Source organism: Anser cygnoides, chromosome 27 (assembly GCF_040182565.1).
Source record: "Anser cygnoides isolate HZ-2024a breed goose chromosome 27, Taihu_goose_T2T_genome, whole genome shotgun sequence".
Taxonomy (NCBI): Eukaryota; Metazoa; Chordata; class Aves; order Anseriformes; family Anatidae; genus Anser; species Anser cygnoides.
Window position 1 is genome coordinate 3152155 of NC_089899.1, and position 21523 is coordinate 3173677.

The 21523-nt window shown below is 50.3% G+C and overlaps 1 protein-coding gene and 2 non-coding genes across 17 annotated transcripts in view; 1 reads left to right on the forward strand and 2 right to left on the reverse strand.

Moving 5' to 3' along the window:
• Positions 1–21388, reverse strand: part of LOC106044997 (uncharacterized) — a 34077-nt gene extending 12689 nt beyond the window's left edge. For 4 of the 15 annotated variants that reach the window (XM_066983849.1, XM_066983851.1, XM_066983847.1 and 1 more), the window contains exons 1-8: positions 21146–21388; positions 20118–21030; positions 19754–19973; positions 19032–19109; positions 14632–14946; positions 13244–13343; positions 6010–6145; positions 793–888 (exon numbers count right to left, since the gene is read on the reverse strand). In XM_066983849.1, coding sequence (XP_066839950.1) covers positions 793–888; positions 6010–6145; positions 13244–13343; positions 14632–14946; positions 19032–19109; positions 19754–19805 — 777 coding nt within the window. In that variant the 5' untranslated portion in view covers positions 19806–19973; positions 20118–21030; positions 21146–21388. Of the gene's footprint in view, positions 1–792; positions 889–3549; positions 4793–6009; positions 6146–6286; positions 6408–13243; positions 13344–13802; positions 14947–19031; positions 19110–19213; positions 19399–19753; positions 21031–21145 lie in introns of those variants that run through there. The other 11 variants (XR_010826706.1, XM_066983852.1, XM_066983850.1 and 8 more) reach the window with 11 other exon arrangements.
• On the forward strand, positions 20701–20773 carry TRNAV-CAC (transfer RNA valine (anticodon CAC)). Its single transcript has one exon. It is a non-coding gene; the product is annotated as a tRNA-Val (tRNA).
• On the reverse strand, positions 21083–21154 carry TRNAG-UCC (transfer RNA glycine (anticodon UCC)). Its single transcript has one exon. It is a non-coding gene; the product is annotated as a tRNA-Gly (tRNA).
• Positions 21389–21523: the final 135 nt, after the last annotated feature.

Below are 21523 nucleotides of genomic sequence, written 5' to 3' on the forward strand. Positions count from 1 at the left end.
ACTTCAGTCCTGCTGAAGTGTTTGCTGAACTGGGGTGGGTGCAGGTGCTCAAAGCGAAGCGGGCGCTTAAAGGCTTGGTTGAGCCAGGCCCCTGCCTCCTCTCGTCCCCTGGTGATGAGCGGGGTGGGTAGGACCATGCGTGTGTCGCAGTGCAGTAGTGGACCATGGCGCACGCCGACACGCGCACCTAGTGCGCATGAATGCAGGTGTTTGAAAGAGCCTGGATGTAAAATTGCGTGTGAGTGCAGGTGCCTGGAGCAGGCAAAGTGCCCAGGTCTGCGTGCCAAGTTCAGGTGGCTGGGGCTGAACAAAGCTCTGCCAAAGAGAGAAGATCCTAAGCGTGTTTATCCAGGCGCGAAAGCTGTTGCAGATCTCGCGTCTGAAATCCGCTCTCTTTCTCCTGCTGAGATTCCCAAGCACCTCCCAGTCTCCCAGCTACTCACAGCCCAAAACCCTACCAGATGCCATGATTGCAGTGGAAAAGCAGCTCATTACTGGAGTGGCAGGCGACGCACAGACAAATATTTGTGCAAGGCATACAGAGCCCAGAGAGTGGAACACATTGTCTTTTTGATGGAAGGAGGAAAGGGGAAGGAGGTCTTTGCCTGTAGCAAAATTACATAACAAAATGAAACAACAAAAAAAACCACCACCCTATGCAGTGTTTGTTACTAGTGAAACCTAAAATGTTCTCTTCTTAGCAGGCAGTGGTGTAACCTCATGCCACATTGATTTCCAGTTTACAAATTTTGCTAAATTCTTTAAGGATTGGGAATTAAGTTCAGATCTTACCCTAAATTCTTTGTTCTTCAAAGATCTCTGTTTGTAAGGATCCCTCAGAAAAGAGACAGGTTTTGATCCTTCTATGAGATGCGTTTGTTTTGAGATCTACAGAAAATTGTTAGTAAAGAAAGGTTACAAAATATGCCCCAAACAAACTGAACTGTGACTTGGATTAAGCGATACGCTCTGCACAATGCAAAATGTAGTTAACTTTGAGGATAACCATCTGTCCTAACATTTTTATAATAAATATTAGATCTGATTAGGCAATATTTTAGAATACAGAGATAAACCCCCCAAAGCAGGAAAATGTATCTGGTGCAATATAATTTTTTGGCTTCTCCTCAAGTTCTTTCGCATGCCTGTGTTGAGGCAAGAGATAAAGGACATGGTTTCTGGTCCTTATTTTACAGGTAAACTTCAAAGGAAAAAGATGTTATGTGTAAGAGAGAGGACACGGCAACAACCAGACCCCAGTATGATGTTGCATCGAAGAAAGATCACAAATTGAGTCACTGTGCGGACACAGAACTGATAGAAGATGCTAAAAGATTTACAGACAGATAACAGATATTTCTCCATTCAAAATCCATAGGCAAGCATTTCCACCATTAGTTTGCTCAAAGTACACAATGTGTATCTCTGAACGCTCTCTGTATATTCAAGGCCTTAAATGAAATATCAACTTTCAAGTGTTTTTTTTTTCTTTTTTTTCCTGCAAAAATATTTATTTCAGAAACAGCAAATAGGATTTCCCTTAAAATGGAGAACAGCTTGTTTCCTCGTCCTCTCAGAGACCAACGTTACTGAAGAAAAATACAGATATAAAGACAGGAGGTAGGGGAGTCTGAACCTTGGATTATTTTGCCTTATTGAGCCTGTTAGGGCAAAGTATTTAAACATCTGTTTAACAGAGCTGTGTATATTCAATGACTAGGGATTCATTTAGTGAATAGTCTCAGCTTCCAAAAAGGGAGACAAAATAAATGCTTCATTTGACAATGGCGATATGCAATGCTTTGTTTCCAAAGTGCTCGAGCACTCTACTTACAACATTTTTCTCTTTTTTATTTTCTAAATGACACCTGTGGTGTCACCTCAACAAGAAAAAGTGTGTTTTTTTTTTTTTTAGTTTGTTCAAATTTCTTCGTTGAGTCAGAGTTAAATATTTTAACAATTTAAAAAATAATTTTAATCTTGTCAAAAATTAAAAAGAAAAGCATCCTTTAATTTTATCCCACTATTTTTTGGGGGTGGGGATGTTAAGCACTTTGTGAAAAAAAAAAAAAATCCACAATAATATAACCACTGAGCACTTAAGACATGATCTTTCAATGGACCCCCAGCGTATTAAAGTGAGGCATATCTTGAGTATTCAGCTAGAATAAACAATTGAGGGAAAATATTTTTAAATAACTCCTCATTAATGAATTTCCTCCCAGCAGCATCTCGGCGAAATATCCTATTTCTCTAACCAACCAGAGGATTCTACGAGCAACTTTACGAGTGAACTACCAGGCAGCCACATTCTCAAAACAAGCATTTTGAGTTTTTCAACATAAAGATTCGATACTGGGGCAGGGGGGAGCGTAGATGCCATTTGTGCCCGTGTAGCCATTCGGGGCCTCCTGGATTATTTCAGTCCCTGCTCTACCCCAGCCCCGGGGCTGTGAGCGCCTTACCTGGGGCGGTTGGGGCGACCGGGGGAAATGCAGCTGCGGCTCCTCCAACCCCCCTTTATCCCCCTGGCTTTCGGTCAGCCCCCAACTTCTCTGGCTGCAGCCTGCCTCCCAAAATGCCCCTTCTCAATGCAGCTTCGGCCTCGCCTTGCGTGTCCTCCCCCCCCCCCCCCCCAACTGCCACCACTTGCTATTGTCCCCACTGGGACCAGACTCAACCGGTACCACGTCAGGTGCTGGAGCTGGGAGCTCGGAGATGGGAGCTGGGAGCTCGGAGCTGGGATCTGGGAGCTCAGAGCTTGGAGCTTGGAGCTCGGAGCCGGGATCTGGGAGCTCAGAGCTGGGATCTGGGAGCTCAGAGCTTGGAGCTTGGAGCTCAGAGCTGGGATCTGGGAGCTCAGAGCTGGGATCTGGGAGCTCAGAGCTTGGAGCTCAGAGCTGGGATCTGGGAGCTCAGAGCTGGGATCTGGGAGCTCAGAGCTGGGATCTGGGAGCTCAGAGCTTGGAGCTTGGAGCTCGGAGCTGGGATCTGGGAGCTCAGAGCTTGGAGCTTGGAGCTCGCTCAGAGCTGGGATCTCAGAGGGAGCTCAGAGCTGGGATCTGGGAGCTGGAGGGATCTTGGAGCTGGGATCTGGGAGCTCGGAGAGCAAAGCTTGGAGCTGAGAGCTGGGATCTTGGAGCCGGGATCTGGGAGCCGGGATCTGGGAGCCGGGCCCTGTCCGTGGTGCTGATCCGCAGCTCCCCGGGCAGGGACAGCCCAGCCCCGCTCCCCGCTCTCCTCTTCCCCGGCTGCCCCCAGGGGCAAGGGCAGGGGGAAGCCGGCCCCGGACGCTCGCAGACCCGCAGCCTGCCCCCCTGCAGCCCCCACCACCCTCAGCCCGCCCCCCCCGCAGCCCCCAGGAGCCCGGCCCCGTCCCCCCAGCCGAACCCCCGGCGGCGGAGCGGTGCAGCCGGCCGGCAGAGGTGGGACCGGCTCCCCGGGCCGGGGGTCCCCTCGCCTCCCCCCAGGCACCTGCAGCATCCCCGGCTCTGCCCAGCCCTCTCCGCCCTCGGCCGAGCCTTCCTCCGCACCCCTGCCGGAGCTCACCTGTCCCTGGGTCACCTTTGCGAGCTCAGGGGCCGGGAAAGCTGCCCTGCCTCTGCCTCGGGGCTTTTATGGGCCCCCGGGGGGGCGGCGGGAGGAGCACCCGGGCGGGGACTCTTCGCTTTGGCCAACGGGAGGCTGCTTTTCCTTGCGAGCGCACAGATTGCACGGATTACATCATGGAGAGCTGCCTGAGCTTCAGCGTAAGAGTCTCCTCCTCGCGTCAAGGCGGGTCGGGGGAGCGACGGCAGAGAGCAACAGGTCTGTCCGTCAGGGGGGAGACACCCGGGCCCCTCGGAAATAGGGCAGCGGTGGGGAACAGGGCTGAGAAGCTGTCCCTGGGCGAGGCTTTGTGTACGCCCAGGCAGAAGAGCCCCCGCCGGGAGAGCCAAGGAGCGTCCTCCCGTGCTTCAGCCTGGTGAGGACCGACATGTTTTGCTTTGTGGACAACTTGCTCGGTACCTCCCAGGACCAAACCCGCAGCAGCCCTCTTCTCTCCGTCTCACCATAGCGGCCCTCCACCTGTGTTGCACGTACCCTCTGATCTCCCAGCCCAGTGGATTAGCCAAGTTTCGTCCCAACTTCTCAGCCTTTATCATCCTGTCCTCAGAGCTGACACAAATAACCAGCCCTCCATTTCTTCCCCGAGATTCTGAGCTGAGCTGCAACGTCAGATCCGAGTATCTAGAATCCATCTGCTTCTTTTAATGTTCCTGGTGCGAGGCCGTCAGACAGTTATTCCCTTGAGCGTGCCAAAGGACAAATCACTCGCCAGTGAGAACAAATTTATTTCCTAACCCTTCTGCCCAAGAGCGCACGCATGTTTCTGACTTTGGCTGGAGGGTGTCAGCTGGCATGGATTTGTGTTGTGCCTCTTAGGTTGCAAACACACAGGTTGCAGGCATTAATTCTTCAAGGTTGCCCTAGATTGTCCTAGATAGTCAGTACATCGAGGTAAAGCTTTGTCTCCTGGTATATCTTGTACGCAGGATATATTATTACATGATACCAACGGAAAAAATAATAATTGATTGTAGCATTAATTAGCTGTAAATCAAAATGGTCCAAAGATAAAGGCTTGGCCTAAGTAATACCTGAGATCCACATTCAGATCTGATTTGGGGAAATTGCTGCCTGTTGTGAATGGATGGAATGAATCTCCTGCTCTTAAGATCTGAATCTAAAAGCAGATGACATGAAGGGAGCCCATTTTTAAGTGGCATTTGTTGATATTAAAATTACAGCTTGATTAGAATAAAGCCAAGCTCACTGTTTCCAACTCCTTTTTTTTTTTTTTTTTTTTTTCTGATCTTCAATAGATTGTGGGCCAACTCCTTTGGCTGGCTTACATCAGCTGAGAATCTGACCAGCCACTGCGACATTTTTGTTGTTGCTTAAGATAAAAGATGGCTTTGAGCAGAATATACCTGTGTTCAACATGAATCGGTGAATACCCTGGCAGGCTCAAACATCGGTCTCTTGAAGGAGGAGATGGAGACTGAGCACTACCCAATGACCTTGCAATGCATTAGTCACAGCATGAAGAATGTAGACTGGTATACGGGTAAAAGAAGATGTTGCAGCCTTACTAGTGCCTGGCCTTGAACACGTGTCTGTGAGAGATTTTTCGCTCAGGAGCCAAATCTGGAAGTCTTTGCTCTGGCTTTGTCCAGGCAAAGCAAGCAGGAGTTCAGGGAAAATGTGAAAAGGATGCTAGGTGGAATTGTAAATGGCGTCTTATGGAAAATTCTGAGGGGTGCCTAAGTCACTCCAAAACATACATCAAAAGGACAGTGAGACTTGGCTACTTAATTTCCCTAGAAGATCCTACTGGGCAGGCAATCCAGTGCAGGGGACTGGGACCAGTGCTTACAGCTGCTCCCACTCCAGCTGGACCTCCTCATCCTTCTCTTAATTTTCCCTGTTCCCCATTTGCTCACCAGGACTCTCTCAATTCCCTTTCACTTCAGTCTGAATGTGGTAACTGCTGTTATCCCCTGGCCCAGAGCTGCAGCTACAAAAACATCTTCTGCCTTTGGGTCTTCTGCTCCTGAGTGAAATGGAGAAGGGTCCCATGGGGGTAACGAAAAGAGCCATGAGGACTGATGAAGAATAAACCCCCCAGTTGCCGTTCGGTGAAGAACAGCCATTTTGCAGCTGTGGTGAGCCCACAGGGAACAAGAAGCGTAGAGGCACTGCCTCTCAGCAGTAGCCTCTTCTTTCAGAGGTGTAGGGCAGGACTTTGGACTGAAGTCCTCCCTGTGCTGTCCAACCAGTCATTTAGGCCAGCGATTTCAGCGTGGCCCAGCTGAGAGCTCATAAACTTGATTTTCAAAGATATCTGAGATGTGGACATGAGGTGTTCCTGAATCAGGCCCAAACTATCTCCAGCCCGAGATACTCCTCATTCAAAGGCTGTGTTTGAAATGTAGGGCTTATAGCAAGAAAAACCTGGAAACTCACCGCATCCATGACAGATTCTTTCTCCCTGGGCTTTTCCACCTCCCGAGGCTCCTCTGGCTCACTCATTTGCATTCTAGGTTCGTTCCAGTGGGAGAGATCGGACAGATTTTTCTCGTGGAGAAAGTCTGGGATGAACCTAGAAGCCACAACAGCAAAGGTCACCGTTTTATTTAATTATTTCGAGTTGTTTTCCACCCCCTACTCGGAGCAGCCCTCGTCGCTCGGTAATTAGCGACGAAGCGAAGGGGGAGCGAGCTGGACTTTGGCCCCAGCTGACCTGATTCGTACGAGATGCCTGATTAATGCACCTTGTCACATGGCTGCTGGCAGCGACTTGTTGCTGGGCATCCAGAGGTTTCCAAGGGAACCGCTCCTTCTCCTGCCGGAGCTCCTCGGCACGCCGCGGTTCGGAGGGCCCAGGGCAGCGGGCTGGGAAGCGAAGGTGTGCGGAGAAACACCCAAAATAGACAAGCGCCCGCGCTGAATTTGGGGATGCTCCAAAGCGGGTCGGCTCTGACAAAGCCCTGCTTGAATCCCCGAGCCCCAGCACCGCCTGGGCTCAGCCCTCCCCGCTGTCCTCTGCTGCACCCCCTCCTCTGTGCACGCAGCGAGCTGCCGCGCACCTACCCCAGCCCACGCACACATCTCTCGTGCACAGCGCTCCACACGCCCCGTCAAACCGAAGCCGTGCTACAAACAAAACAACTGCTACGTGCTCACGGAGACGCATTCTCCATCCCCATGGATTTTCCTCTTCCTGCAGAGGAGCTCCAGCACACATTTGACACCCTTTTCCCTCGGTGCATTTGAAGACTCCCCTTCCTATCTCAAAGGCCTTTACGGACAGAGATGAAACACCCAGCTTTCCACCACTGGACACGCAGATGCGAGCTGCCCGTGCAAGCTGGCGCTGAGCTCCCACGTAGCCTGGTCCCATCTCCCTTCCCCAGCGCGCTGCTTCCACACGCACAGCCGCTCTTCGCACCTCCCCTACAGACACACGTCCCCACGCACACACCCTGCGCTGGTTGCAGGTGTCTCCATCTGTGCACGCACTTCTGCAGACTCACATTCACTCACTTGTTTGTAAACACTCCTGCTTGTTTGCACACAGACGGGGACACCCCCATGCACGTGCACACACGCTCACACTCGTATTTCACGCTATCTGCATGCTCACCCTGAGCACGCGGCTGTCTCAAGGTCATTTCCTGTGCATGCACCTGCAGGGGCACAGGCAGTGACCACCAGCATGCCCTGACACCTCTGGCAGGGACTTCTGCCATCTTCCCTGTCCCTTCTCCCCTTCCTTGGAGCCGCAGTGGTTGTATCAGTATTGTCTCACACGCCTAGCACGTGCTGTACACATGTACACAGAGCGGCAGCTCTTGGCAGTGGAATTAAGGTCTCTGGACTAACAAACGCAGTTGACTTGGCAAATAGCACTTCCCGTATTACCAGTCTTCCAAATACACTGGGCGGTCTTACAGCTGGCTGTCTTTCCTCTTCTCCCTCTCGCCACGATGGCAGAAGATGGGAGGGGTGTGCATTTCTGCACCGTGTGCTCGAACGGGAACTTCCCGAGGCTCTTAATGCTGCTCCAGTTTTGTTAGCCATGGGGTAAGCATTAGCAGCAACAAGACTCCAGAGGCTGTTAACGCTGTGCCAGGAGACCTTCCATTCAAATCCTGCATATACCTGATCCTTGGCAGCAGAAAGCCAGCTTCATTCAATTGATTTTTGTAGAGCAACGCTGATTTATCCCTGCTGACACAATGGTTTGCGTTGCTGAAGGACATAAACAGTCAGGGAAACATGTCTCAAACATGCAAAATCTTTCTCCTTTTTCCCAGGAAGGCAATGCATCCTCGCTAACTCTCCAGATCAAGACACTTTCAGGAGATGCCTGCCCTGTATCTTTTATCTCATCTTCCAGACTAGAACTTGTGCCTGCAAGAGTATAAGATACGAATGGCTTCGTGTAGCAAACCACATTTACATGATGGGAAGAGAAAGATTCAAAAGGTCTGGTTCCTCTGACTCTGAACTCACTTTTAAGCCACAGCATAACCGTTGATACCAACATTTGATACAGGAGGTGTATCAGGCAGAAGAAATGTTATTTGGACTAAACTCAAAGGCTTAAGCAAGAGGAGGCATGTTCAAAACTGCGTATGAGATAGTGGAAGTCAACAACAGAAAGAGGAAGATACGATTCCATGTAGAGATGAAAGGCTACGAATGAACAACTGCTTGAAATAGTCAAGGTCTCCGTGCAAGCGTGCGTAAGGAATCAGACATACTTGTGTCAGGGTGAGCTGTCCCCCACCGTGTTCAAATTACGTTTGTGAGCATGCATGCTCGTGAAAGTACAAAGGTATGTTTCTGTGAAATGAACGCACTTTTAATGAGGTGTCTGCAAAAGGCACAATCAAGCAGCAGCGGAGTACGTTCGTGCCACAGTGGAAGTCTCCATCCCTCTGCCTTTATCTCTGCGTTGCATTAAACCCCATGCGCATGTACTTGAACTTGTGACATTGAGACCATGGCAAATATAATGAGGAGAAAGAGGTCATTCAGGCAAACTTGCCTGTCCTTGGTTGAGTTTGTGTTCACGTCTCGAGCAACGGGCTCTCGGCTGCCGAAGCAGTTAAAAGGATAATATTGTAAAAATAAAGCCCGTGCTGAGTAAACAAGAAGCTTGAGAACAGGATCTGTCAGGGGCTAGAAGAGCTTGTAAGCAGAGGTTAAAAGAAAAAAAGAAAAAAAAAAAGTAAAAACAGCCTGAAGAGCAAACACAAGCACTGGAGGCAATATTTTCATAAGCATTAAAAGTAGGACCTATGTTCCATTTTCAGGAGTGGTTTTAACAGTTAGAAGTCAAAATCACATGGCCTTTCAATAAAATCTGGGATTCTGTGTCCCTTGGATATTTTAGATGCTGTTTCTCGACATACAAGACATTGGTGCCCCAGTGAAATTACCAGGCAGCAAGTTTAAAACAAACAAAAAGAAGTGCTTTTTCACACAGCACGTAATTAAATTTTGAAGCTCATTTGCCACAGGATATTGTGTAGACTGAAAGTATAAATAGGTTCAAAAGGTTTTAGACAAGTTTATGGAGGTTTGGTCTATCAGCGGCGATTAAACTTAATAGTCTGGATGCAACATCCAGGCAGTCCTCGCAGATTGCTGGAAGCTACAAGACTACAGCTAGGAGAAGCCGTTTTCTTTACATGCCCCATCCTCGCGCGTGGTCCTGAGCATCGTCCTGCAGCCACTGCTGGAACTGGTGCACCGGGACGGGGGCGCCTCTGCTGCGGGTCAGCCAGACCATGTTCGTCTTGCTAAACATGCTGAGAAATGTTTTAGGCTTTCAGGGGGATCTTCATAATCAGTCATTCAGGAACAGGGGTCCTTCATGGTTCTCCCCGTGTTTATTCTGCTATGGATTAGATGCTATCACTGCACAGACTCTTACAGAATTACACCTCTGTGAAACCCACCTCGTGCAGTGAATTCCAGTTAATTCAGGGTCATTTGACACTGGATTTGAACCCAGTGTCCCTTTTGCAGAGAAATTCCAGAAGAAGGTGGAGAAAACAAGGCTTTAGTTGGCACAAGAGTACATACTACTGTGTAACAAGACAGTCTAATTCAGATCCCCCTGCACCGACTAGAAGGAAATTCAGAAAACATGTGGCCATTGTGCTTTCAGCAGATATCTTCAGGCAATGCTGCTCTACACACCCTTCCCAGGAGAAAAGTACACTGGATGAGGAAAGGTGTAGAGGTAAATTCTGCTCTCCCATGCCGTGGTGTCAGCGTGGAGCATCTCCAGCTAGCAGAGAGCTGCTTAACGAGCCCAGAACTTGCTGTCCGTTAGTGAGCACCAGGATTTTACAATGCTAATCACAGAGGCTGAGCAACTCCCCTGGCGTGGGTAGAATTAGCACACACTGATACTAATTCTGAACTGGCTGGAACGACCAGAGGCAAATGGCAACGCACGGTCATCGTATATCTGAGAGAGGGAACAGTGAGCACCGGCCCGTTGAAGTCTGCGTGTTTCATAGCACTTCACTTCTGGCGGTGGACAATGACGCTTCCAAAGCTGTGTCTCTTTCAATATACAAAATGAAATGTCTGATCATTGTTCTTCATGCGTGACTGTACGAGTTCCTCTTACTGTGCTTCCTGGAGGCCACGCTGGTCCCATCATAACGTGCTTGCTGTGCATTGATTTATGCCCCTTCTTCTCTTTCCCTTCTTCTCTCATCCGTATTTCTTCTCTTCTGCTCTCCTCTTCCCCTCTGTCTCTGTTCTACCCTCCCTGCACCCCACTCCAACTCAAACACCCAAGGCTTTTTTTGGACGAAAATGATGAAAAATAAACCCCTTGTGAGGAGCTGCAGTATGTGCTCTGCCAGAGAGCGGTCTTATTCATTAAGGTAATGGTCTTGTATGCATTTGGGCATGTTATCAGTAACACTCCAAAGGGAAATGGACTACTTAAACCTATTATATCACTGCTTTATTCACCATGTGCTGCCATTTACCTCCTACATGACGCTGGGCTCTAATAGCACCAGTTCTGAGAAACCCTGCACATTAGCCACAAGCAGCTCATTAATCCACTGTTTTCATTCTTGCAAAAAAAAAAAATGGGCTCCAACCACATGAGAGCTCGGAGGCCGAGTGCTCAGCCAAAAGCAAAACAGCTTTGTTGTGCCAGCAGCTCCAAGGTAGCCCCAAACAGAGCAGCGCTTCCTGACAATGGGGCACACAGGGGGAGTCCTCAGGCTCGTGGGACAGGGACATGTACCGGGGAATGGGACAAAGCTTTCAGCCAGCAGCTGCTGTGGGGAGACGCGGAGAATCTCTTTCCTGGAGGCTCCAGGCCAGGCCAGGTCCTGGCTGCTGCTGTGAGCTCCCGGCTGGCTGCAGTTCCATCCCAGCACATCCATTGTCCCAGGCAGAAGAAAGGAAGCGGAAAGCATCTATTGAACACCAGCACAAGGAGCCTGTGATCAGACAGGGGAATGGCAGAATTAATTCCAAGCAGCTACAATGAGATGTTCCTTGAGGGCCTCTGAAGAAAACGAAAGGCTCCCCATCGCATCCCAGAGACGCAGATCTGTGAGCCTTTTCACTTCTTCTCAAGCACACGGTGGCATAAAAGAACAGCCACATCTGCTTCGTCACAAAAAAGCACCCTGCTAAGGGCCCAGGCTTTCTCTCCCTAGTCCCAGGCTTGCACCCTGCTGGGGAGGCAAGCTGCTCCATCTCCTGGCTGACGGGGCTCCCTGTCACAGCCCTTCTCTGGCTCAGGGCAGAGCTCGCTAAAGGACGGTGCAGGTGTCTCCGAGCGTGATTATTTCTGCTGAATCTCCAAGGCTGGCAAACAAACCCTGCTGGTTATGGGAAGATGCAAGGCTTGTGGACAGGAGCTCACTTAAAAACAACTGCTCACCATGTGAGAATAAAACAACATCTGTGTCCACAAAACAGGCACAGACAGAAACAAGAGGCAACAATTTTTAATGAGTGGGACTTCAGGAATCTAGGTTCTGTTCCTCTGGCACCTTTTGGGTCACATTTTCCTGCTTTGCCTGTCAAAAAAAAAGCTGCTGCTCCCTGGCTGTATCTCCCTGCCTTCCCACAGGACAAAAAAAATATAGAGGCAAGAGGATTCGGCCAGTGAGAACTAGAGATGTAAATGTTAGTCCTGAGGACCCATGGCATCCTGTTAATATCTGTGCTCCCCTCCTTGTCAAGGAGATCCCTTTCCCAGCTAGAAAGAAAGATAAAGATGCTGGTAGCCGCAGAGGAAGGGGAGCTGGATGCAGGATTCCACCCTGCAGATGTTGTAGGGCAGAAATAACTGCAACAGATGGTCACCAAATGATGGATCTTCTCTGCTTCAAGATCCCAGATGCTGCTGGTGGTCACTGAGCGACTGCCGTGCCTGCTGACGTGACCCCTACGTGCCTGCCAGATGTCCACAACTGTCCCACCGCCACAGCCTCTGGTGTGCATGGGTTGCTTTATCTGAGGTGGCTTAGGGAAAAACATAAGGAGGAAAATAGGGCTTAGGAGGTGAGTGGTTTAATTCATTTCTGCTCTTGGGAGAGGACATTAATGAAATGGGAAGCAAGGGGTAGAGGATTTCACCTGGTGGAAGAACTCCTGCCTGCCTGGGCTATGAGATCTGCTCAGGAGAGCCAGACAGCCACGCGGTTCAAACAGCCCAGGGAGACCAAGGCTGATAAAATACCTACTGCCAAAAGGAAATGTGATTACCGGCCTGATCCTGCGCCCTGCCTGCTTCAATGTGTCTACACAGAACGGCTCACAATGAGTGCAGAACTGAGAGGCACTTACAGAGGCATTTAGTCTAACACAAAACGTTCTCTTGGGGCACGAGGGGGATGGAGCAAGGCTGGACAGACTCCTCCCCATTGAGCTTGGCTTCATTGAAATCAATACGTTATTATGGGAGCGACTCCAGCCCTTAATATCCTACCTCTGAACAGTGTCATGTTTGTGCTGGACAAGGAAGACTTGGGCTGAACATTAGGGAAATTCTTTGCAGTGACAGGGGCACTTAAGACCTGGAGCAGAGCACTGGGAAAGGAACACAATTCCCAGGGCACCACCAGGTTTTTGAAAAGAAATTGAGACAAAAGTCTTCCAGAGGAGAAGTGGGGCAGGGAGGAAGCTTTAGGGCTGCAGGATGGGTTTTCTGTTCAGCCCTATTGTTGTTTTTGTGAAAAAATAAATAAAAATCAGGTTTTCCAGAGGTTGTTCAGTCTCCTGACAGCTCTGAGTGATGCCAGTGACAGCCCCCAGCTTCAGGCTGCCTCTGTCCCTCTTTCCTATCTCTTTTCTCCAGTTCTTAGCTGAGGTTTACCTGCTAAGTGACATGTTAAATAGAGCTGCAAATCCCCTCTCCCCAGCCCCTTGCGTGTCTCTGCCTCTCACTGCCCCACCTGAGGCCTGTTTTCTCTTCTGATGCTTCTAATGAAACTAAGTGGCTGCAACCAGAAAGTTTCCACTTCCTGCCTCTGGGCTGATTACTGCAGAGCTGACAAAGGCAGCATCCTGCACCGGAGCCTCTACGGATGGGAACCCTCAGGGGAGGGGATAAAGTAATGCTCCGTGCCCTCTGCTCATCAAGCACCATTAGGGGACTGACTGCCTAACCTGGCTACCTAAGAGAGCAGGACCTCACCAGGCTGACTTCTGGGGCCAAGGTCTCTGGAAAACATGCGCTAGCGCACGGACGCGTGATATCCTCTGCAGTCCTCGATGCTGGGCTTCGGTATCAGAACCTGGAAAAGAATAAGTGAAGTTCCTTTATCAGCCGTGCTGCAGCAATTTTGGCTGGGGCTGCTGAAGGAGGAGCTGGTCTCGCTTGCTATTTTTGTGTGTACTTAATACTGTCTAGAGACACTTCTCCACAGCCCTGATGGATGACGATGTTTGTGCCCTGAGCTGGGATGGATGGAAGGAGCAGCTGCAAAGCAACGGTCCATCCTTCCGACCCCTCCTGCCTACCCAGCCTCGTCTTTAAAAGCTGGCAAGGGAAGAGAGCTCAAAATGAGGGCCATTTCAGGCCCTGACTTCCCTGCTGATGAGAACTTCTACTAGACGTTTCTGGGCATTAAGGCTGAACTTTTCTAGAGCAGCCGCTAGCTTTCTGCCTGGCCAGATACACTGAGGCCGAGCGAGCACCCGCTGAGCTCACAAGGATGCCCAGGTGACCAAGACACCCTGAAAATCACACTCACTTGGGTCTTAGAAGGCAGGCTGCTGCCTTGTTTTTCCCCCTCCTCAATGCAGGAACCATGAACACATGCTCAGAACTTGGCTCCAGGCATAGTCAGAGGCAAAGACCTCCACAAAAAGCACCACGTGTCTCTCAGCAGTCTGGGCACTAAGCAGTTCATCACAGACAAGGCTCACGTGTGTATTGCTCCTAGGATGATTTCACAGGATGCCCCTTGTGAAACTTCACTCCAGATTTCTCCTTTAGCCCACGTGCTTTCATCCTGCGTGTGGATCAATGGCTTCCCAAACAATACCCTGCCCCCTTGCAGCTACAGCCCTCTTCTTGGCTGGACTCCGTCTTGGATCTGGGCTGTGGATGCCACGTTGCCTGACCCTCACAAAGGTACCTCTTGGGTTATGCTCTTGCGCCTTGCAGTTCCTGGCTGCTCCTGGAAATCCGGGCTGGTAACAGCAGGGCTTGGCTTCCCTACACATCACCTTGCTGACACGAGGGGAAAGTAAACAAGATTCTGCTCAGCACTGCAGAGAGCAACTGCTCCAGTGTTGCCTGGCAGATGGGGCCCAAGAGGGAGACCATCTGTTCCTGAGTGAGGCCCTAAATTTCTCCGTGGGAGATCCTGGGCTGAAGACACCCAAGTGAGCTCAATGGGAGGAGAGGCCCCGGGGAGCAGCCACGGCCTTGGCTGCTACCTCAGTCCTTGGGGACTGGGCATCCTGCAGGACCGAGCCAGGGCTAGCTCCTCAGTTCCACGGCCTGTTGGGTGCCTGCAGCATTCCTACTCCCTCTGTTCATTTTTCTCTCTCCACATCTCTACGTTCTTTTCGTACCTGCGGTCCTTCCCACGTGCGTGCGACGCTTTGGCACGGTGCGTGGTCCCTGTTGCAAGACTGGGCAGAGGCCACGTAGTTCCCCTGCAGCCCTGGCAGCAGCCACTAACTCTGCCCTCCGTGCAGCCTGCTCTCCTTGTCCAAAAAAGTGCAACTGCCCTGTGCAAAGGCCATTTGCCTGATACCTAGTTGTTGACAGTTCCTCTGGCTCCTCCAGCACATTCTGGCAACACCGGGGAGGTTTCAGTAACGCTGTTAGAGCTCGGGGACGGCGCTGGCATTTCAGAGAGAGAAGGGAATGACATCCAGGGAAGTCTGGAGAAGGAAAGAGCAATCTGCTGCTAGTCAGCATGTCTGAGAAGCTGGGAACATATTGCATTAAACTGATAATAACACCTTGAACAGCAGGGTGGTAGTTTCCATCTGGCCTCACGCTGAGCTTGGTCTCTCTCATTTCTTCCCTGCTGCAGCCAGGGAATCTGAGGCGTGGAGTTGGCCACAGGTCACCCAGCAAGGCAGAGAAAGGATGAAAAGAGCCATATAGTGAGAGCGGGATGCAGAGAAGCAGCAGCAGCACACTCTTGACTCTCCTTTCACCCCAACTAGACCCTCCTTAAGCCTGGGAGGTGGGAAGGCACTAGGGCTCTTCGCTTAATTAGTAGCAACAGCTGAAGCACTTGAGAAACAAAAGCTCCTCTCTCTCTCTGCCCCACTTTTACTTGGGAGCCAGGGGTGGGGAGCAAATTGCTTGGAAGCCAGAAAGCGCCCTGGATCTTGTCACCATGGCTGCACAGACACAGCCTCCTGTTATCTCCAGAGGAACAAAACCCTCCTCCCACCCTCTTCTGTCTCAGCTGGAGCTGATAAAAGAAGAAATAAACAAAACAAATTAAAAAAAAAAAATACCCCAACCCAAACCGGCAAGTAAATATCCAGGGAATAAACCAACCTTCTGCAAAACATATTTGTTTCTGCAGTGGCTTTTGGGTTGCTGGTGAGCTGAAAGACTCAAATGTGCATTTCAGGTTACAGAGTCCATCTCAGTGATATCAGGAGTTACAAAATCACAACTCACAAACATCACAGACCATGTCATTTGCTTGAGAATAAAGATCTCTAGCTATAGACAGCTAACTGTGTCGATCTGATTTATCTATTTATATGAATGTGTGTACTATTAAAATGATTAGATATAATTTTTATGTCTTGTTTAAAGCCCATAGGGATCACATCTGTAAGTTTTCTGTAAGAGCTAGAGTCTTGCCTCTTCTATCTCTGTATTCCACCGTGTGCACGGAGAGGCACCAGAGGCAGCAGCAATTAAGCAGGGTAAGGCAGCAGAAGTAATCAGCTAATAGAGATTTTTGTCCTACCGCAGTTAAACTGCTTTTGGTATCTGGGCACCTTCACTCGGTGTGGATAGGAGCTTTAGAAAGTAACACAAAATGAAAAACAAAGTGGGACTTTGATGTGTTCTCGCAACTAAAAGGCTAAAAATATGCCAAATAGCATAGGAGCAAAGCAGTGAAAACTAGCAATCATATATTTATATATTGAGAGAAATTAGGGCTATTATGGTTGCTCCAGACTGGCTTCCTACATAAACTGGGTAGATAATTTCACTTGATGCTTCATGCATCAAGCTCTGACCATCTGGCTGAATGCGAACATACCTTTTAGCAACATGTCTCATTTTGGCTTGATGCCTTCAGGGCCACCTCCCTACAACAGGCACTATTTCAGTGCTTAATTACACTTACTGTTGAAAAAGGACAACTTATTTTTAGTCTGTATCTTTCCAGTATCAGCTTCTGGCTACGGAGTATTGGGCTGTCTGTGTATGCGTGTGGAGAGCTGTATGCTTAAATCAGCCTGGGAACTGCACAGGACATTGGGGGGCAGAAGATGGCCCACAGAATGACTATAAGTTTTGTTTTGTTTGGTTTCTAAAGTCATTAATATGTGGACAAACAAATTAAGGGGAATAAGAATAATTGCTAATTCAAAGTTTAACCTAGTTTTCTCCATTTGGCACTGGCTGGCACATACAGTCAGTTCGTTGGCTCTCTTTTTAGTATCTGTAGTTGAAATTAAAATGCTTGTAATTCTAGCAAGAAAATTATGACTTTGTAACACAATAAACATTTTGCTAATGTGATAAGTTTTGTCTTTGTTTACAACTTTTATTTGCAAGTGCCAGGGAATATCACATTGTCCCTTGATGCAAAAAGACCAAAGTACGCCATATTAAACATTTGATTATGTCTGTCAACTATTCCACACCCCTATTTTCTCCCATTAGCAGTTCTTTGACCAACTGTAGCAAAGTGTTACCAGTAGAACTCTAACCTGGGTCACAAAAGACAGTTCAGCAAGAGAGGCTTCTGCCTGGGAGACTTACAGGGCTGAACTCTTGCTTTTAAACTTACCTGACCTTCCTTTGCATATGGATACAGCAGGATAAACTCATTTAGATCATGACAACAGCTTGCTCAGCCTGGCCTGAAAAGATCAGGCTCTTATTGATAGCTCTGAGCTCATTGTTATCGCTACAGAAAGCATGCTGCTCTCATGTTCTCCCACTGCCAGATAAACATGAACATCTGCATAACGATTGTAGTAACAGCAATACTAATATTAATGATACTGGGGTGAGAACTGGGTCTAGTCTCCAGTGCTCGTATTTTCCTGGGCAACCATCTCCAGGACTTCTCTCGGATGTCTTTGAGAACCTGGGTTAAGAGATCGTTTTGAAGGAGTTGCTGATTTTTCCACAAACACACCACTCGATAAAAAACTGAGGGTAGGATTTCATAGCACACCAGGTATTCGTGTTGGGTGTGGACTTTCAATGAACTTACGAGGGAATGAAATTGCAAAACCTAGTCAACGTTGTGGATTGCAGCCCAGGACTCTGGGGCTTCATCATACATACGCCTCTGACTTGCTGCATGCTCCAGAAAAATTACCATCCCATTGCATTTTTTTTTTCTTTTTGCCACGAGGAAGAACAGTGTCTCTGGGCCTGATGTATAAGAAGTCTGTCCCTTACAACAAAGGCCCCAGAGGAAGTTTCTGTCCCCCTTCCACCCTGCAAGATCGACTGGGGTTGCACTACTGCTCAGGAGGATGCTGCGGTTCAACATCGTTGTCACCCCTCTGCCCCATAACCAGTTATAAGACCAGTTTCCACGGGATGCAGACGCCTGTGCTCACATGTCCCTTGGTGCGGCAGAACAAAGTAATATTTTGTTTCTGCAGAGCCAGTATTTGACCTCTCTGTTCCCTGCTGACCGTGTGCCCCCTTTTACGTCTCAGCATCATGCGCCGGTTGCGGTGTCTGCCCCCCTGCTATCACTCGCACATACAGACACCCCTCATCTCCCAGCACCCATCAACTCCCAGCATCTGTGCCACTTGCTTGGCCTCTTTTCCTTTATGCTGCTCCCCTCCACAGTCGTGTGACTGCTATTGTGTGGTCCCTGCCACACAAAAGCTAGCCTGACCTAATTTAAATCAGTGCTATTGAAGCCGTTCTTGTTTTATCTCCCAGCACAAGGGCTGTGCTCCCCATTTCAGAGGTAGCACAAATGAATGCCTAATTGGGGGGGTATTGTGCAGGCAGTGTTGTCTCCCAGCCCTGATTGTCAGCTCTCCTGCTTGATGGTGCTCTGAGCTCCCCTCTCTTCTAACAGCCACGCAGGCTGTTTAGAGAGCAGAGGGAGGAAGAGGGGAGAATGGGACTCTGCAGGCATTGCAGCATGTCAGACAAACAAAGCAGAGCATGGCCACGTTCAGCGCACTGGTGAAAAGGCTAGCTGGGGGAGGGTTCCCTTGTTCAGAAAGGGCAGATGCTGGTGATTTTAGTAGAGAATATCCATCCTTCACCTCCAAATAACCCCCCTGCTTGCTTTTTTTTTTTTTCCTGGGTATTTATGTGACAGTCTTTCCTAGAGCTCTGGAGACTGCCCTTGGGGAGGGGAGGAGAGGCAGAGGGGGCTCTCATACATGAGCCGTGCTACAGGGGTTGTAAGTCTGGGGAACAGAGGAAGTGGGATAGGTCAGGGGCTGCAGGGGAGACTGAAATGCTGCCAGTCTCTTTGTCCTCCTGGGCAAAGTTTGAGCAGTCACCAACAACAGACCTTTGTAAGCAAAGTGAGGAACATCCCCAGGAGCTATTGCAGCAAGTGGAAACCAGCAGGAAGAGGGACCTTTGTCTGGACCCTCAAAGCCACAGTTGCACAGGCAAGGAGGATCCAAAGCCCAGGACCCATCCACACTGTTTGTCTCAGGGCTACTAGAGTCTAACGCTGCCTTAAGGAGGGACAATTACAGTACAGGTTTGGGAGCTAATATGGCAGCACAATGTCTTTTGTCTAACTCCCGCCTCCCACAGGTACCTTCCAAGAGCTTCCTCCCTGGGGCTGTTTGGTCTGTTCCTCTCCTTTCTCCACTGATCGCCTGACTGAAAGGGAGATCTGTGGAAGAAAACAAAACCCAAAGCATTTGAATCTTTTCACTGATGTCTTGGTTCACTACAGATTTGCTTGCTTCTGCTCTAGGGAGAGGACTTTGCCCTCACATATTGATTAGGTTTGCCCCCAGCACGTTCAGGTGGTGCGCAGTGCGAAGGTTGCTACCAGAGTCCTCTCCTGCGGGCTCTACCAGCTGCAGGCAAAAAGAGTGCAATACCAGGATATTAAACAGCAATGTGAAGCAAACAAGTCTCAAGGGTTCAGGTTTGTTATAGACTTTCATGTAATGTTCTAATCCTTGCTGCCAATCAAATAAGAATAAAACACCAGCAAGTCCTGGAGTTAAAAGACACGTGACAACCTCCTCTCTATCCCTTTTGCCCCCAAATCAAGAGATTAGCCACAAAATCGTAAAATCAAAAGTAACTGTGAGGTTCATTTATTTCTTCCGTATTTATGATTCATTCCTCCCTTCTAAGCTTTTCTCTGCAGCCAGCAGAGCAGAAAACACACTTCAGCAGGGAAAACAAAACAGGAAAAATGAATTCGCTGATTACCACCCGATTCCGAGGGCTGAGGTTTTAGGAAAAAAAAAAAAGGAAGAAGAAAAAAACCATAATTGCCATCGGAGTGTACAAGTTACTAACATTGCATTAAGATAAAGATGAGGACAGGGAACCGGTATATTCCTAGAACCATGTGGGGCTGGCAACAGGGACTTTACCCAAAGCTTCGGTGATGGGAAAGTCATTACACTGTGGCTGCCGGTGTCACGTCGCCCTGCTCTGCCCCGTCCTCTTGTACAGCTTGGAGAGACACAGGCGATGGGCGCAGAGTTTGGCCCGCTGTGCGTTACAGGAGCTTCACCTGCAGGGAAGGAAATGTCCCCAGCAGCGGGGCGGCCCCGAGGGCCCGTCCTCTTACTCAGAAACCCCCCCGCCAGTCGTCCTCCAGCTGTCCTCTCCCTCCCTGCCTGGCAGGGAGCTCCGCTCCCCGTTGCCACTATTCTACCGACATCTGGTGGCAGCTGCCTCAGGAAGAGGAGCCGCTCCTGCAAAAGCGGCCCGAATCGCGCCCTTGGTGCCCAGCGTGGGGTCTTCACCTCAGCCTCGGGCCTCGGCCGGCGGGCGGAGGCCACGCCAAGGCCTGGAGGCCGCAGGCTGGGCTTGAGGGAGCCACAGGAGGCCTGGGGCACTGGCGGGCTCCCTGTGGTGAGGAGCGGGGCGTGAGGCCTGGCGGTGCTGCTGCGGGGAGAGCCTTTTTGTGCCCCATGGTGGGAGGCAGCACGATTCTCGTGGGGCTGCCCGCTTTCTGAGGTGAACAGCACCGAAACGCCGCCGGACCCAGCAGCACAGCCGGCTTTGAGGCCTTTTGAGGACAGTGGGCTTCTGCGGACACTATTAACTGTATTAACTGTGTAACATTAACTGTAATCACACCGAATCCTAACAGATGTTTCTCTTTGCCTGGGGACGGTTTGGCTTTTGGGGCTCGCTGCGAGGTGCAGCCGCTTGGCGTCGGGAGAGGCTCAGGGCCCCACAGGCGCTGGCAGGAGGCGAACATGGGCGGCTGCCGGGAGGGTGCCAGCAGGCGGGTTTCCGTAGTGTAGCGGTTATCACGTTCGCCTCACACGCGAAAGGTCCCCGGTTCGATCCCGGGCGGAAACACTTCGTTTTTACTTCATCTACATATTTTTTCTAATTCATTTTTAATTTTTACTTTATTTTCCTTTCTTCCCCGGCTTTATTTACCCCCCTCACGACCTCTCGGGGCCCCACGGTTTCCCCTGCCGCCAGCTGGGGCAGAAATAACGGCCCCCTGTGCTGCAAACCCTCGGCTGCTGACCGCCATGGCCCGGACGGCCAAAACACCGCCGAGCGGGGCCGATTTCCCTGTGAGACGCGCTCCGAGTCCGGTTTGGAATCTGTGGGCATCGGGAAAAATTAAAAAAATTACAGAGTAAAGAAAATAGAAGCTGCGTTGGCCGGGAATCGAACCCGGGTCAACTGCTTGGAAGGCAGCTATGCTAACCACTATACCACCAACGCGCTGTGGAGAACGTTCCCGCCGCTTCCCTCAGCAACCTCGGCCTGCTGGGCTAAACCACCGCCCGGCATCGCGGGGGGCGAATTTAGCGGTGGGGGGCGGCCAAGCTGCGCGACGAGGGCATCGAAAGACGCCTTAGGGGCTGGTTTCGGGTGCCGGAGGCGGGGCTGTGCCCTCGTGGCGCGTTATTCCCCTCCGTCCCCCTCACTAAACCGAATGGTTCCGCCCTCCCTCACCCCCCCCCCTCCGTTCCCCTCACGGTGGCCCCTCCCTCCCCGGCCCCTCCCTCCCCGCCGCGCGCTCCCGCCGCGCCCCCGCCCTACGCACGCACGCGCGCGGGGCTCACTTCCGCCGCCGGGCCAAAGGTCGCG